The sequence below is a fragment of the Mixophyes fleayi genome, chromosome 6 (assembly GCF_038048845.1).
Source record: "Mixophyes fleayi isolate aMixFle1 chromosome 6, aMixFle1.hap1, whole genome shotgun sequence".
NCBI classification, from domain to species: Eukaryota; Metazoa; Chordata; class Amphibia; order Anura; family Limnodynastidae; genus Mixophyes; species Mixophyes fleayi.
This window is the reverse complement of record NC_134407.1, coordinates 19,812,791-19,830,813: the sequence shown is the minus strand read 5'-3', so window position 1 is coordinate 19,830,813 and position 18,023 is coordinate 19,812,791. Positions and strand designations below refer to the sequence as shown.

Here is an 18,023-nt window from a genome sequence, read left to right as displayed (position 1 = left end):
TGCAAAACAGAGCTCATCAGTCAACACCACAATTGCTCATCTTCCAAGGTCATTGCTTGGTGTAACACTAAACTCTGCCCTCTGCTCTGTTCCTCACATCCAGACTCTCTCCCTGGTCTGTCACCTCCTTGTTCAAAATATTGTTATAAACAACTCCTTTCTTACCAAATATGCTACCAAAACTCATCTATTTACTCATCTCATGCCTCAACTATTGCAACCTCCTCCTATCAGACATTCCCCTCACCTATCTATGCCCCCTTCAATCCATATTAAGTGCCGCGGAAAGACATCTTCAAATTACTCACCCTACATAACTCTCAAAACCACCACCCCTCATTCTACCTCTGACCTGCGTCCCGCCTCTCGCTTCCGTCTACAAAACTTCTCACGTGCTGCTCTGAAAACCCATCTCTTTATTACTTCTTATCCTACTATTATCTATACTACTGACACTAATTCAACCCGACAACTGTCCCTATCTCCAGTCTGAGCCACCCTCACTCCTGTTTCAGTTCTGCCCTTTTCCCATCTACCCTTTGTCGTCATGTCTGCATTTATTTTTTTCTACCTTCTATGTCCCTGTTTTACCCACCCTTAAGCACTGTAGAGCACTGTGGCCCCTTACAAATCAACGAAAATGTTAATAATAATCCCCATTTATAGCCTTATTCATCTATTATTATTATTATTAGTAGTAGTATTCATTTATAGGGTGCCACTAGGTATCCGTAGCGCCGTACACGGACAGACAGAAACACGGTACAGGGTGAGACAGCACGGAACAGTTAACAAAAAGCACAGTAACTCGGAAGCTCAAAGTACAGCTAGATGAAAGGCGAGAGCCCCCGGGGGTAGAGAGAGGGGTAGAAGGGCCTCACGGAAGAGACAAGGAGCCGGAGAGCAGAGTTAAGGTGGTGGAGAACAAGAGGAGAGGAGGCCCTGCTCGAAGGAACGTACAATCTAAGGGGAGGGTAGGACGGACAGAGACGCAAGGGTAGGAGGAGGAAAGGGGGAGAGCGGAGGCAATATATATCTATATTAATGTTTATATTATGTAGCAAGTCATGATTAGATAATTGAGCTCTGTCTGTGTCCCTTTCAGTGGCCCGTTTTACCAAAATCACATGTTGTTCTTAAAATATTTCTTTAAAGAAAAAAACAAAACACAACTGGCTCCACGTGTTCACATAGTGTATTGAAGAGGTTATATAAAGGGAGGTATGACTTCATCCTGCTAAGCAGATCTGTGATAACAAAACAATCCTCTGCATTCTGTCAGGAGAGTTATCTAAAACAGCTAGTTAATCATACCAGAGAATGTGAGAACCAGCACACAACAACAAATTGATGATTAATGTCTGTATAGCTAGAGGGACAATACACGTCCATCCATGAAACCAATGGTGGAACACTTAATATTTTTCAGAGGTACCACAAGTGGCCCGGAGTCCCACAAAGGGGAGAATTAGATTACAGAATTAGATCAGATTATCATCACCATTTATTTATATAGCGCCATTGATTCCGCAGCGCTGTACAGAAAACTCATTCATATCAGTCCCTGCCCCATCGGAGCTTACAGTCTAAGTTCCCTAACACAGACAGACAGACAGAGACAGACTAGGGTCAATTTGTTAGCCACCAATAACCTACCAGTATGGTTTTGGAGTGTGGGAGGAAACCGGAGCACCCGGAGGACACCCACGCAAACACGGGGAGAACATACAAACTCCACACAGATAAGGCCATGGATGGGAATTGAACTCATGACCCCAGTGCTGTGAGGCAGAAGTGCTAACCACTGAGCCACCGTGCTGCCCAATAAAGCGTAAATATACGGCTGGCTGGTCAAACTGGCGTGAAGGCGTTACCAATCAATTCACAGCCTAACATGTTACATAGAGCGTGCGACTGCACGGTGATCACACGGTAACAGCCAGGACCCAGAAGCGAATCTAACGCACTTTGGCAGTGTGAATCTCACATGCCACACGTGAAGCATGAACACTCATTATAGAACAAAACTGCAATTGCCCCGACACCACTGAGGCATAAGGAGAGCAAAGTCACACGAGGAAAACGCCACAGCCATCAGCCTGTCTGTCTGTGACAGTGATGAGACAGAGCAGTGATTACTAGGAAGTGACAGATACAAGACACATCTGATTATATGGTTGGTGTCATGTCCTTAAAGGATTCATTACGCACATTCCTCCACACATCTGCTCAGCAGATTACTCAGGAAACGCTGGAGCACATAATCACAAACTGCAGAAGAGCGCTGATTGAGACATTTCAGTGCATACTGAGAAGGGAGATGATCCTCATAATCAGGACATAAGGGAGGACGTTACTCGGAGCAGACGGAGTTCACCAGAAGGAAAACATCTCTCAGCGGAATGTAGATGCCAAATGTCACACCTAACTGCTGGACATATTAATGCCAATAATCACAGTTATAAAGCAAAGTATTACAACTAACAATGATCTTGCTGACAGTGCTACAATAAAATAATTCTGATCACCGAGAGCTTGGCACAGTATCAACTGCTACGTGAACATGGGAATATAAAAACATGCAACAACTTCAAGCAAATCAGAATTAGCACCTTGTTAATTAACAAAAAAACAATAAGGAGCTGAAATAAATGTAGTCATCTTAATGTATCGCAGATGGAGTATGCCACTTTGGATATATTTACATAACACATGCATACTGCATATTGGGGCAGCACAGTGGCTCAGTGGTTAGCACTTCTGCCTCACAGCACTGGGGTCATGAGTTCAATTAACCGACCATGTCCTTGTCTGTGTGGATTTTGTATGTTCTCACCGTGTTTGCGTGGGTTTCCTCCGGGTGCTCCGGTTTCCTCCCACACTCCAAAAACATACTGGTAGGTTAATTGGCTACTAAAAAAATTTACCCTAGTTTGTGTCTGTGTCTTAGGGAATTTAGACTGTAAGCTCCAATGGGGCAGGGACTGATGTGAGCGAGTTCTCTGTACAGCGCTGCGGAATTAGTGGTGCTATATAAATAAATGGTGATGATGATGATGATACTGCAACTAGTAATAGCCATCCCCTACTGGTAATAAGTGGTATCACAGGGCAAATATTATAACTGCCGCAGGAAGACCATGGATCTCATCTGTGGGACCTCTGTACAGTTGTATTATGTCCTAGACAATTCTGAAAACTCAGCGGAGATGCAATATCCCAGGAATTCCCAAAGACTTCCACCTGTCCTTCCTCTCTCCAGATTGGAGCACAAAACAGCATTTTGTTGAGCCGGGGATGCACTCTACAGAAAACAGTAACGCATATAAGCAGCACATACAGCAATATAATTATCCTGTCTGGGGTTGATCTTCACAGAAAGACAGGGTTTCGGAAGGTAAGGCTGAGTCAGCAACTGACCATTCAAACAGTGCAGCATAAAACAGAATCTTTAATGAATGAGCTATACACATGATAGATTGTGAATGCTTTACCCTAGCTGCCACTGAAGCATTTAAAACAAAGTGACTGCTCCATTTCCGCCGGGTGAGGTAAGTGTGCCCCATGCGGTCTAAATACGTGGACCCCTCGTATATAAAACACACTCATTCTGGCAAGCAGATATGTACAGACATGTTTACAGCCAGGGGATCCAGTGAGTGCATGCTGGGCTTTGTAGTCCTACAAAAGCTGGAGAGCCGCAGGTTGTCCATCTCACACCAGAACACATGTAAATGGTGTAATTACCTGCTCCTGCGCTTTCCTGGAGGTCGGGGCATAGTCCTGCAGCAGAGTGGCCATTGTAAAGTATGTTGTGGACAACTCCCAGTAAACGGAATCCCAAACAGCTTGATGAGTCTCTCTGTTATCTACAGACTTCAATGCCTTGTGATAGTAATCAACGGCCTGTAAAGGGAGAAACAGATTAGGCTTCATTAACTCCCTATTACTAGGATGTTGAAGAATATTGTATGCAACAATGTATCAGAACAAGTACCCATTTTGTTTCCTACCCTCCCTGGTCACCTTCAGCTACCCCGGTCTTCCCGTAACTGCCCTTTGTAATATAATCTAATTTATGTTCCATTTTTGTATGGAACACGGTGGAACTGAGCACGGAAGGAGGACATTTCTTTACAACAAAAAAAAAAATCTTCATCAATACTTCAGTCCAAAATGATTTATGTTTTAGTTTTGGTGGAGTTATTCTTTAAATATTAAGCAAATTGCATTTTAGGTTTAGTGGCCCTTATAATACATGTATAAAGCATGACAGACTTCCTATCCGCTATAAAACACAGCCATGTAACATGGATTCGTATCTGCTGGCGCAACAGCAACGTCTCCAACTCCCGATCCAATCGATAAGCTGCATTGCGGGGAACATTGGTACAAACTATAACAATGTGGCCTCCGCTGGTCTCCCTGATGTCGCCAGGTCCAATGAATTATCATTCAACTGTCAAAATGTCATTGTGTGTAGACGACTGTCGCTCCATCATTCTGCTTCTCAAATAAAATGATTGGATGTACGAGGAGTGCCCATTATACATTATTATACTATTAACATAGATTTAATTATGTGTACAATTACTACTAAATTATGTAATATTATACTACACCGTGCCCTATATAAACAGGACATGTTCAATACTCTGCCAACAATTGTTTAGTAGTGATACAGTATAAAACTATAAAGTACAGCTTGGATCTAGCCGCCATGATAATAAACGTATAGATTACTCAAAACATAAATACACAAATATTCTGATAAATGTGTATATTAAAAAAACAACAACAAACAAAACAAACGTTCTCACCATATACTAGTATGCTTTAGTAAGTTTGTTCTCCAAATCTATCTATGTATACACACAGATATTGTTAGAAATAACACATGTAAAAATAAAATTATGCATAATATAAATATATCAGTGTGGCTTTGAGTACACAAGTAATACAAGTCTCCCTTAATTAGCTGGAGTTTTAATTTGTAATCCATTCCCTTTAAGAGTATTTTAGTGAGGGTCCCAACACCGTCCCGGTGCCCCCACTATTTCTTGTCCTAAGGAGGCTGGATCTCCCTTTGGCACTGTTTGAGTGTCTCTGAAGCCGGAAAGATCCAACGCTATAAACAGGGATGAGTGGGTGTTTACTATAAAATTTAAATAAACCGTGGAAACCCCCTTAGTTTGGTTGCTATGACAACAACTGGGATTCCCACCTTATTGTAGTAGAGGGCTTCCTCGGGAGAGAACTCCCCTCTGCTCGTGTCGCTTGCACCGCCGCAGTGGGCTTGTGCACATATCCTCATCAGACGCCCACTGTTGCAGAGTAACAGCGCAATGTTTGTGGCGTCCTTAATGGTTTCAAAGTTAATTATTCCTTTTTTAAAGCTGTCAAAACTCTTCTTCCACAAGTCTTGCTCTGCGCTGGAAACACTCTTGGTTGCTGAGAGATACAAAAATAAGGGTTTAAACACAAAGGCAACAATTCACCTAAATAATTTCAGTCTGTCAGCACAATACCCTTCCCTCTCTGTTTAGTTACCAGCAACTATGCATGAAGTATCACTAGCCTTGGTGGGGGCCATCCTGTGGACTGAGGAACCTATGGAATTTTCCCATTAATTCATGTAAAACAGCGTACATGCTAAGTGAAGCGGTCCCATATAGAAAGTGAATTGCACTAGATCAATTATAAAATTGACAGCAAAAACGCATCTAACAGGAACTATCACCAATAACTACAATACAGAGTTACAAATACAAAACATTTGGCTACGAGGGTAGAAAAGCCGCCCAAAACACTACTACTGGTAATGGGAAGGTGGCAACTTTCACTTACAAAGCGGCAGTAACAATATTTCCTGAAAATGTCCCCAGTGTCTAATAGCAGCATTGGGACCTGTTGGCGGGGGCAGATCTAATTTCACTGGTGGGGAGGAAAGAGGCAGAGCCAGAAACTGGACTCCTTAAATGTTTGTTGTAGTGTGCCCAGAGAGTACCCATACCTAGTATATGCCCCACGCCTTCACTAGACACAACTAAGCTAGAGAGCCTTTAAACACTTCGTTTCATCAGTTAAATAATAAAATCTCAGTTTTATACCTTTTCAAGACCGTAGCGGAAAATGGGGTGAAATGACAGGAACATTGCACAGAAAAATGTAAATGAGGAGAATGCAAATATAAATGTCTGCATCAGCCTCTAAGAAATAACAGGAAAACAACAGTATTGCAGGGAGAGAAAACAGGAAAATGGAAATCGCAGGAAACCCATTCAAGCACTTAACTATATATGCAAATGTACAAAGTGAAGGAGGGGGATTCCTGAGCATGTTCTACCGAGGAGGTTAGGTAAGGACAGGGCTATAGATTCTGAATTGATGTCGCCTAGAATTAGGGTGCTGGTGTCTAGCTGCCTGTCCTCCTTGTCTCCAACACGGATTGTCTCTAACACGGGCTAATCTGTCATGAATGTAATGAAACTTCTCTGTGTAGTCCTGAGTCTTCAATTAAACATGACTGTCACCCCCACCTCATGCCCCCAACACAGATAGTTTGTTCAGACTCTCATCTGTGTGCTACAGACAGGACCTGTATACCAGAAGTCAGTATGGGCTGTACAGCACCCCTACGATTCTCTTTGGCCAAAGGGGGAACTCTGTACTGACACCAGCAGACGTCTATAGCGGCTGCTGTCGCTTCAAGCTGAGAAGGGGGAAAATGAGTAGACATCAGCTAGTATGGGCTGACCACGGCCAGCAGCTAGTATGGGCTGACCACGGCCAGCAGCTAGTATGGGCTGACCACGGCCAGCAGCTAGTATGGGCTGACCACGGCCAGCAGCTAGTATGGGCTGACCACGGCCAACAGCTAGTATGGGCTGACCACGTCAGACAGTTGGCCGCCAGCAGGCATTGCAGATAAAATATAAAATAAAGATAAGCTGTCTACAATGAAAAAGATGGCCTAAAATAAATTAAACGCGTCTTTATTAAAACCATTTGGTACAAATGGAGCAGCCGAGCAGATTTCCAACACATGCCGACCAATCACCTTGTTTCACGAATAAACACTGCCATGGTTTTCACATATTCCCAAATTCCTGCCCCTTCCACTGGATGCATATGCTCAAAAATGTCTGCTTAGACGTACAGTCAAACGAACCCAATGTACTTCTACCTCTACAAATGAGAAACTGCCAGAAGCAGTAACACACTGGGACACAAGCCTGTTACTGCCCCTTATTAATGTTGACAGCTGCACACTTCCACTCTTCTCCATTGCTCATCCCAAACTTAACACACCACCCAAACTACCTTCATATACCCTTAAATCAACATCTTTCTGCTTAAAAAAAATGACAATAAACAGCAGTCTTTTTTCTAACATCCTATTCTCCTAGCTTGTATTGGTTGGAATTTTTGACTTGAAAGTAAATGTGGCATAAGGTGCTATCCATCACCTCTGAATGTTTTATGGCGATTTGTTCACGTTTCCCACAAATGCACTCATTAAAAACCTATATCTTGCTTTCAATAAAGTGATAATTGCTCCTTACATAAAGGTGTCATTTTAGATGATGTATATGCAGGTATTGAATCTGTTAACCCACTCTAGGGTAGGTACCTTTCTGGATAACAGGTTTCCGGATAAGAGATCCAACACCTGTAGCTCCCAGCATAAAGGGAGCTCTCGGGACGGCTCACCTGATCTCTCAGACTGCATGGCCGCAGCCTGATTCATATAGAACACCCCAATCTCATTGCGGATATTTCCCAGCCTCTTCAGCACCGGGGCCTGCTGCTCGGGGTGCTGGTCCTTGAGGTGTGTGACAACCAGGATTTCATTGGCTGCTTCATAGCACTTGCAGCTAATAGAGAGCTGGCATTCCAGGTCCGTTATCAAGTCGGTTACAAAGGAAAAGCCTAAGAAACGCAAATTATGGAGTTATTCATGGTATCACCGATAGCCTGACACTTACTTTAGCTGTGGCAATTGCCTCATTTTACTGAATGGTGCAAAACTATGTTCTACACAGGGATCTGTTATCCCTACGTTTATTTAACGATAGACCAGTAATAATCAATTTCATGCAAATATACATCAGTAACAGGAAACCACCATACGGATCATGGTGCATCAGTAATTAGTGAGCAATTGCCTACGCTTTGGGAGATAATAAATACATTGTTTGGAACAGACTAGTATGCAAATAAAAAATAATATTTTGCTGTACTCCAAACATTCGACAGTTGACGAATGCACACAGAAGACTGTGCAAGAAATTGTGGTTTAAAGTAGACACTGCAAAAAAAAAAACCCCCAAAAAAACCCCCCAACCATATAATAAAATTAATAAATAGATAATATACAGACTATTATCAATTCTATAATCTTTATGAAAATGACAGCTAATGTGCTGTTTATATTGGGAGCTGGATTATCAGTCCTATAATAAATGTTCTGTACAAGTGTCTACTAAACGGTCTGTAGTATCAATTACTGCTGATGTCATAACGCAGGGACGTCCTCTCTCAAATACGCGAGCGAGTGCGTGTGCGTCAGAGTGCGCCAGCGAGTGCGTCAGAGTGCGCGAGCGAGTGATTGTGCGTCTGTCTCTTGCTACTTATCACATTGGATCCCCACTATCTGAGGGTCGCTGGGCATTAAGTCACCTTCACAGCTGGATTCTCTGTGCAGACTATGCAGGATTTCCTGGTCGTCTCTTGTCTGGTAGTTGTATTCCTCAAAGTAGGCGGATCGGTTGCCAGCGTTCTGGGCCAGCATGAGCTGGATGTCACCGCAGAGCATCAGGTACTGACACAGCAGCAGCATCACATTTGGCACCTGATTAGTACAAAGACAGCTGTAGGCATCTACACAGGAGAGAGAGAGAACGGTACAGCTTAATACAGGCACTTGGTATAGGAGCTCTACCGCTCTATCCAGCTAAACGTGGGGAGGGGGGGGGGGTCACGACAATCACTGTGTGGATCAGTCTATCAAATACTGTCTATGAACTTCTAGCGACAGACAAATGTTCTCTATTTCTTTACATACATATTGCTCTATGTATGTGTTACGGATAATCTAGACTTTATCCATGTTGGATTAGTCTTGTATAGGATCATAAAATAGCTTTAAGAAATTCTAACGCAGAACTTCAGCAAATGATCCAGGAATTAGTGCCAACTGATATTGATGGGAACAGTTTGTATTTTACAAAACATTGAAAAGACCTCAATGAAGAAGTGAAGAGCATAAAAATATGAGATTTAGGCTTTTTAGTTAACATTGTGCACACTGTGAAAAAGCTAATAATCAGCACCTTAAACACATGCCAATAGGCTGCATCATAATAATCAATTTATATAGTGTTTTTCTCCCAATTAGGACTCAAACTTTACCCCTGACATATAAAGAATACAGGATACAGCAAACATGGAAGAATATCTGATACAAAGACATAAGACAAGAATATATATAGTATAAGGTACAGGGCAAGCATATAATATGTCAGAAGGAAGTAACCAAACACAAATGTCACACGAAGGTTACTGAAGGGACATAACATTGACATTGCGTCTTTTAACACTAAACACTTGCTTTAACGGAAGTCCTTTTCTGCTTACAAAGGAGAACTCCCTTGACTGAGGGATGAGTTATTCCTTGGTAAAACCAGGTACTAATTTTACATGAACATCTGCCCACTAGGGGGCGCTATGCTATAAGCATTTATTGTTCATTTCCATCTGCCTAGCAAAGGGTTATGGCTTCCACATAAGTTACTGAGCCTAAAGAACTTTGTTTCTCCCCATATTTGTATTTAATTCATGTAGGTATTCCTGAAAATTAGCAGAACAGAGAAGCTAATCATAAACCAACATATAAAATGGTACATTTACCTTTAGATTAGGGTTAGGTAACCTGAAGCTACATGGAGTTACAAGACCCAGGTAAAGAAAACACCAGGCATATGAAAACAAAACTGCTGCCATCTCATTAGAGATTTGTTTCTGTGTCTCAGATAGATAGACAGCAACTCACCGTAACACTGTAAAGTCAGCTTGATGTATCTCAAAGCTCGGCCATATTTCTGCAGGCTCATCGCAGCTTCCGATAGCACATAATATGCTTTCGAGGCTTTAATAATCAGCTGCAACTTCATTTTGAACTGCCAGGAGCCGGGGGTGATCCCAGATCTGCTGGAACACTTGTTATCTGAACATTCCACTAGACAAAGTGAGAAAAGAATGTCACATTACACTTCAAGAAAATAGTAAAACATTGATAGGGAGCGATATCTACAAGTAAACTTACAACCTACAGCTGCCCATACATGCAGTGATTTGGACGGACAATTTGGCTGTTTTAAACTAAAACTGGATTTAAGGAACTCTGCCTAAAATGACCCGTTCAGCACTGATCAAGTATCTGTTGGGACTGCAGAAAAATCCAGCCAATCAGTAACCACAATCTGTCAGCGTAAGCAGTCACCTGATCAGCTGCACCAATCATCATTTCATCAACATTTATATAGCGCCAGCAAATTCCGTAGCGCTTTACAATTGGGAACAATAATCCCTTATATCATATGGCTGCTAGGGCAAGCAAAGTGTTCAAGATCAGGGTGTATCTAACAGCTGATTGGTGGCCAGGGGAAATGGTGTCAAACCATAGTGAAGGTTCTGTACGGAACGCCTCCCCATTCGGAACATGCACGCCGGCATCACTGGCTTCAACTCCCCAAAGTAAATAGTTTCCTTCCTAGGAATTTGAAACTAAGTGAAGGGAATCAAAAAAAACAAAAACAAAAAAACGAACGTCTTTATGGTTGCAAGCCATTTTTAAACACACTTTTGTTTTAAATTATTCTATTTTTTATGGTCTGGACTTTCCAGTCCATGTACTACAGCATATAGGAGTCAGAAGTGATCTTATACCTATTAGCAAACAATGTGTCAATGATTGCTTTATAGGAAGGGACAGCTACCAAAGACCCACGGAGATGGAGAGTTCATATCAACCTTTTATATTCAACACTTCAAGAAATCTGAATCCTAAACTAATTAATGCACTCCAAATAAGAGTCTTAATATGCTATATTTATCAGTTTACAACAACAGGTCATCCGTTAGACAGAAACTTACTGTTCTGCAGGAATAACTCCATCTGTTTTTCCAGGCACTCAGAGACGACGTTTTCAGACTCGTCTTCATATTTGAGGGGTATCGGGGTGTTGGGGTCAGCAGATGGCAGCTCACCTTCCTTCTTCACGCTTCCATCAATGCATTTCAGCCCCTGAAAAGAACATAACGTTGCTCTAGAAAGCACTTAGACAACAAATAGTTTGCTTTGCTTTTGTTTTTTTAAAAAAGTATTATTTGGGGGGCAGGTGGAGGACATACCTCTAGGACGTAACTGAGCACCAATCGGCAACGTTCCTCTGTGTCATTACACACCGGGAAGGCACAGCTAGGCTGGAAGGTATAAGCAGAGTAAGGCAGCTGAAACACAGAGCTGTATTTACTGGTATACAAGGTGTGACTAACCTGGAATAGAATTTAATTTCAGAGCAGGAGAAGATTAGTAACAATGCTCTCTGCACAAAATAAGGTAGCAATTCTTTTGGATGAGCCAATATTTAGGATTTCAGCCACTGGCATCACTGGGAACCAAGTGCTCATGAATATTGGTCATGAAAGGTCTCTGATTTCACTGGTTCTGAATCAACCAGTGACATCACAATCTGCTTCAGGTACATTTCAGAAATAAGACTCACTTATGTTATAGCACAAACCATCAAGAAAGACCCAACCGACCATTCCGCCTTGTGTATAAAACAGAGTTTCACTGGACTGTGCCTCACTTGTGGATCTACACCCCGAAATAACACGGATCCCAATAAACAACCTCAACACTCAGCATCTCATTGGATGAGCTTTGTAGAATGTTTACGGTTACCAAATGTTAGTGGGACAGATAAATGTTATCCATGTTTAATTTATCACTTTTTTTTATATAGTATCAATCATATCACACACACGGGTTCATTTGTGTCAGAATCTAAATAACCCATCAGTATGTTTTTGGACTGGGAGGAAATCCACACAAACACGAGAAAACATACAACGTCCACACAGGGCTCTGGTCGGAACCGAACCCATGATCCCAGCGCTGTGAGTAGCAATGCTTACCACTGTGCCACAACCCAGGTGTTGAATTTCCAGGTGTGTATACACTTATCTGTCTTTTGTCACTAAATTTAGTGTTTTCATGTCCAGGGGGAAGACGACAATAGAAATCCCAGATACCCAGCCCATAAGGTGAAGAGGAATTTAAAGACATTAAACTACAATTATTTTGCAGCTTTCTAGACTGGTTCTGGAAACTTATTAATGTTCTAATGTTCTTTTATTTTAAACTGAGCCACAAAACAGTTGAGTTTACCCTCCTCACCCGAATCTGATGAGTGGACTTGTATTTCTCAGGAACGGACAGCTCCCGGACAGACTTAATGACAGCCACAGCTTTGCAGTCGTCTGAGAGGTTAGAAGCGGAGCTGTAAGATACGTTCTCATCACTATCCGCCATCTCTTCCTCCTCCTCCTCATCCTCACTGTAGCTGTCATCCGAGTTCCCGTTAGAAGACGTGTCTCCACTCTCCTCCTTCTTAGGTTGCAGCTGAAACAGCTCGGAAAGCATGTAGTTGGCTGAAGCGATGATCTTGGAAGAAAAGGAACAGGACTAATAAATAAGAGGATTTTTACTTACCGTAAAATCTATTTCTCTTTCTCCACTGGGGGACACTGCCGGACATTGGGGTATGGTAGTGGGATTGGGAGTTTAGGCACTAAAAACTCTATGATTTGTACTCCCCTCCTCTGCTATGCCCCTCCTCCGCTATGCCCCTCCTCCGCTAGATACCTCAGTTTTGACTAACCAAGTGTACTAAAAGGAGCTGCCCAAAGGGCATAAGAATGTAAATCAAAAACATTCATAATCAGAAAATACTCTTTTCTCTCTCCTACCACTGGGGGACACTGCCAGACATTGGGGACATACCAAAGCAGCCTCTATGGGAGGGAATGCTCTGGAGCGGCTGCACGCAATGCTTTCCTGCCAAAGCTCGCATCAGAAGATGCGAAAGGCTGCAATCTGTAAAACTTTACAAAAGTATGAACAGACGTCCAAGTGGCCGCTTTGCACAGTTGTTCAGCCGAAGCACCATGGCGCGCCACCCAGGACGCACCAACAGCCCTGGTCGAGTGAGCCCTAAGCGTCTGAGGAACCGGCCGAGAAGCTCGGACATAAGCCAGACTAATAGTGGAAGTGATCCACCGAGCAATAGTCTGTTTAGACGCCGGCCAACCACGCTTCTTGACGTTGTATAAAACAAACAGATCCTTTGTTTTACGAGTAGAGGCTGTGCGGGACACATAGCACCGGAGAGCCCTAACCACATCCAGCAGGTGAAGATCGTAATCAACAGAGTCAGCTGAAGACGACAAATCCGGACGAAATGCCGGAACCACAATCCCCTGGTTGAGATGGAACCTAGACACTACCTTTGGAATAAAGGAAGGTTTAGTACGTAACACCGCTCTATCTTCATAAAACACCAGAAATGGAGAACTACAACAGAGCGCTGCCAATTCTGACACTCTCCTAGCTGAGGATCTAGCTAGAAGACACAGTCTTCCAAGACAGATGGTGTAATTCTGCGGTCTGAATGGGTTCAAATGGAGGAAGACAAAGAGCCCTCAGCACTAAATTTAAGTCCTAAGGTTCTACCGGATGAGAAAAAGGGGGTTGAATATGAAGGACCCCTTGTAAAAAGGTCTGAACCTCACTCAGATGCCAATTTTCGCTGAAAATAAATGGACAGCGCAGACACCTGAACTTTAAGGGAACCCAGTCTGAGTCCCTTATCCAGGCCCTCCTGCAAAAAAGCCAACAGTCTAGACAGACTAAACCTAGACGTATGGAAACCTTTGGATTCACACCAGAGGATATAAATCTTCCAGACCCTATGATAAATAGCCGAGGAAGATGACTTTCTTGCCCTAATCATGGTGGCAATAACCCGTGACGAAAAACCCTTATCCTTGAGCACTGAGGATTCAGTAGCCACGCCGTCAAAGCCAGCCGACCTAATTCGAGATAGTGAAGGGGACCCTGAACTAGCAGGTCTGCGCGTATGGGTAGACGAAACGGTTCATCCGCTGACATTCCTAGTATGTCTGAAAACCACGCCCTGCGAGGCCAATGAGGGGCTACTAAGATTGCTTGAACGCGTTCTCTTTTCATCTTTTTCAGAACGAGAGACAGCATCGGAAACGGTGGAAACAGATACACCACAGCCTGAAGCGCCACGGAATCGCCATGGCGTCTGCTGCGTATGCTCGAGGGTCCCGGGACTTTGAATTATCAGGTTCCTCGGTATTGTGCAGTCTGGAAGCCATGAGGTCTATTTCTGGTAGACCCCATCTCTGGACTAGAAGAGCAAAGACCTCTTTGCACAGGGACCACTCTCCCAGATGAACTTTCTCCCTGCTGAGAAAATCGGCTTCCCAGTTGTCCACTCCCGGGATATATACAGCCGAAATCTGGGGTACATGATGTTCTGCCCAGATTAGAATCCTGACAGCCTCTTGCATGACTGCCTTGCTGCGAGTTCCTCCTTGATGATTCAAGTAAGCCACGGCCGTGGCATTGTCTGACTGTATCTGCAGGTGTTTTCCTTTCAGAAACCACTGAGCTTTTAACAGTCTTGTGAACCGCTCTCAGCTCCAATACGTTTATGGGAAGAGCTGACTCCTGGGGAGACCAGAGTCCCTGAAACCTTAACGGTCCCGTGACTCCTCCCCAACCCGAAAGACTTGCGTCCGTGGTGACTAAGGTCCAGGGGCCCGATTTGAGGGTCTGACCTTTGCTCAGATTGCTCGTGGAGAGCCACCATGTTAATGACAGTCGAGTTAAAGGAGACAGGCGGATGAACTGCCTGTCCGACTGTTCCTGTGACCCCGACCATTTCCGGAGAATCTCTAACTGAAGAGGTCGGGAATGGAATTGGGCAAACGGAACCGCCTCGTACACCGACACCATGGTCCCTAAAAGTTTCATGCAGGAGAGCATGGACTCTCCAGGGCGATCCAATAATACTCTGGATCTCCGCTGGAGGGCGATGATCTTTTCCTGAGGAAGGAACACCCTCTGAACCATTGTGTCGAACACCAATCCCAGAAAGCTCATGCGCTGAGCTGGGATGAGAGACGATTTTGGCACATTCAGAATCCACCCATGGTCCTCCAAGAACTCCATTGTGGTCTGAACTTGGCGAGATAAAATCTCTGCAGACCTCGCCTTTAAGAGAAGGTCATCTAGATATGGAATTATCGTGACTCCCCTTCGTCTCAGGGCACTTGCCATAACGGTCATGATTTTTGTGAACACTCGAGGAGCGGAGGCCAGACCAAAAGGGAGGGCCCTGAATTGAAAATGATCGGAACTCACCTCAGGAACCGATGATGCTGTTCCCAGATGGGAACGTGTAAATACGCATCTTTTATATCGATGGAAGCTATAAACTCTCCCTCTTCCATCCCTGCAATGACTGTCCGTAGAGACTCCATTTTGAATCTCTGGACTACCACTTGCTTGTTCAAAGACCTGAGGTTTAGTATAGGGCGGAATGTTTCGGAACCAAGAAGAGATTGGAGTAGAACCCCTGACCCCGGCACCACCACTCCCGCACCCTGAAGCTTCGCCATTGCATCCAGCAGGGCCTGACTACTGAGGGGACAAGCGGGTACTGGTGAGGAAAGGAACCTTGTTGGTGGAGACTGGATTAAGTCAATAACATAACCCCTCGACACCACTCCTCGAATCCAAGCATCCGACGTGACGGACCACCACTGGCGCTTGAAGAGAAGAAGCCGTGCCCCCACCACGGGTACCCGCGTGAGGGCCAAGGAGTCATGCTGCAGGTTTTTCACTGACGCGACATTCCCCGTCTGGGAGCGCCCCTACCTCTGCCGCCACCTCCTCTGGAAACAGCCGGCAGACCCCTTGGTGGGCCGCCACGGCCCTGAGAGAATGAGCGAAAGGACCGAAACAGAGCTTGACTCGGTTTACGAGAGCCCATGGGAAGAATATTACTCTTACCTCATGTGGCTACCTCAATCACTTTCTCAAGCTCCGGCCCAAACAGTGACTCCATCAAAAGGCAGGATTTCCAAGGACCTCTTAGACTCAGCATCCGTCGTCCACGAGCGTAACCATACTGAACGTCGTGACGCCATAATAAGGCCGCCAATTCTGGCATTGACTGCTACTGCGTCCATGGATGCCTGTCCCATATAATCCGCCGTCTCCTGAATGTGCTCAGCGAAAACCAGATCAGGTAGCGGAGCATTACTCTGGATGGCCGAGATCAACTGCTCTGCCCATATCTGCACCGCCTTATTTGCCCATGCAATTGCCATAGTGGGCCTAAACAAGCTACCGGAAGCAACATATGCGGACCGGAGAGCATTGTCACACTTTTTGTCAGTGGGGTCTTTGAGAGACACTCTCTCCTGGGTAGGAATGGCAGAGGAAGTGGACAACCTGATAATCGGTCTGTCTACCTTAGGAGACGCCTCCCATTTAATACAATCCTCTGCTGAAAGCGGGTAAAAACTCTTAAATCTACCCGGAATAACAAACTGTTTACCTGGATTTAACCAAGCGTCCGTCACAATCTGCACCATCTCTGATGACGGTGGAAAAGACATAACCTGAGATTTAGTCCTTTTTAAAATGGAGAAACCTGAGGGAGCCGAGGGTGTAGGGTCAGCAAAACCAAGGCTATGCCTAATACCCAACACCAGACTTTCAATATTACCCACCGAGGTGTCATAATACTCAGTGAGTCTTCCTCCTGAGTATCCAAGTCTAAATCCCCATCCTCATCTGATGGGATATCTGAGCCTGGGCTACGACCCTGGTTTACATCCAGTGAAGCCCTCTTTGCTCTGTGGGAGACCGCAAGTATACGATCATCACTCCGAGTCAGAGAACTCTGTGAGGATGTGCCTGCAATTTCTGTCTGGTCACTTCCCCCTGCTACATGTGTGGAGCGCTGCCCTGCAGTGAGAGATACCAGAGAGTCTGTAGCAACATTCTGACGTACCTCTGCAGCCTGTAACATCACCGCAGTAAACTTCTCCATGGTTGCCGCAAAGGATTTAAACCAAGGCGGCTCTACCATGGCTACCGGTGTCTGAGCTGGGGCGGGACGCTCCTGAGATCCGGCCTCACAAGCAGCGCAAAGGGCCCCTTTGTCATGCTGTCCTTTTGTAAGTTTTACTTTACACATGGCACAAGTAAAATACAATGCAGACCCTCCAGAGGATCCCCTGTCAGAGGACTCCTTGTTAGACATCACTGGTTAAATACAGTATAAACTGATTATAACCAGACAGATAAATGATTATTGTCTAAACAGTTAATGTCAGAATACAGCAATACACAATTTGTAGCCAGATCTATATACCCGGGTACAAATCAGCCCCAAAGTAACTTTTAACCTCTCCCGCTAGGCAGATCAATCAACCATGAATGTTTAAAATGTTTTTGTACACAAACAAACATAGGATTTAACGATACCAGTCACAGAAGAGGTAAATGGCGACTCCGCTGTGCAGGATCCTGAGAAGTGCGGGAAACGAAGGTCCTCCTCCAGCTCCACCCTCATCAAAAAAATGTCTGCTCCTCTCTACGTTACCAAACAGCTCATCTATAATATGGCTGTCGGTAACCTCTCCTCAACACGCTTGTTACAGTGCCCAGGAGCGCGTGTGATGTCTGCCCTCCTCATGCCGCGCCTCTCTCTATAATAGAGGGAGCGCTAACGGACCCCCGCTGCTCGTTGTCCGAGGAGGTGGGGGTATGGAGGAGGGGGCTCGTCGGCTGGGAGAGATGGATTCTGGATCTCCCCCGCGCGACCTATTTCTGTGGCCCACTGAAGAGT

At 44.5% G+C, this 18,023-nt stretch overlaps 1 protein-coding gene across 3 annotated transcripts in view; it reads right to left on the bottom strand.

The window, feature by feature from the left end:
• Positions 1 to 18,023, bottom strand: part of EDRF1 (erythroid differentiation regulatory factor 1) — a 52,367-nt gene that overhangs the window by 19,529 nt on the left and 14,815 nt on the right. For all 3 annotated transcript variants that reach the window (XM_075215970.1, XM_075215972.1, XM_075215973.1), the window contains 8 exons: positions 12,467 to 12,733; positions 11,416 to 11,487; positions 11,158 to 11,308; positions 10,055 to 10,240; positions 8,683 to 8,883; positions 7,714 to 7,932; positions 5,225 to 5,451; positions 3,748 to 3,906 (listed from right to left, as the gene is read on the bottom strand). In XM_075215970.1, coding sequence (XP_075072071.1) covers positions 3,748 to 3,906; positions 5,225 to 5,451; positions 7,714 to 7,932; positions 8,683 to 8,883; positions 10,055 to 10,240; positions 11,158 to 11,308; positions 11,416 to 11,487; positions 12,467 to 12,733 — 1,482 coding nt within the window. The remainder of the gene's footprint in view (positions 1 to 3,747; positions 3,907 to 5,224; positions 5,452 to 7,713; positions 7,933 to 8,682; positions 8,884 to 10,054; positions 10,241 to 11,157; positions 11,309 to 11,415; positions 11,488 to 12,466; positions 12,734 to 18,023) is intronic.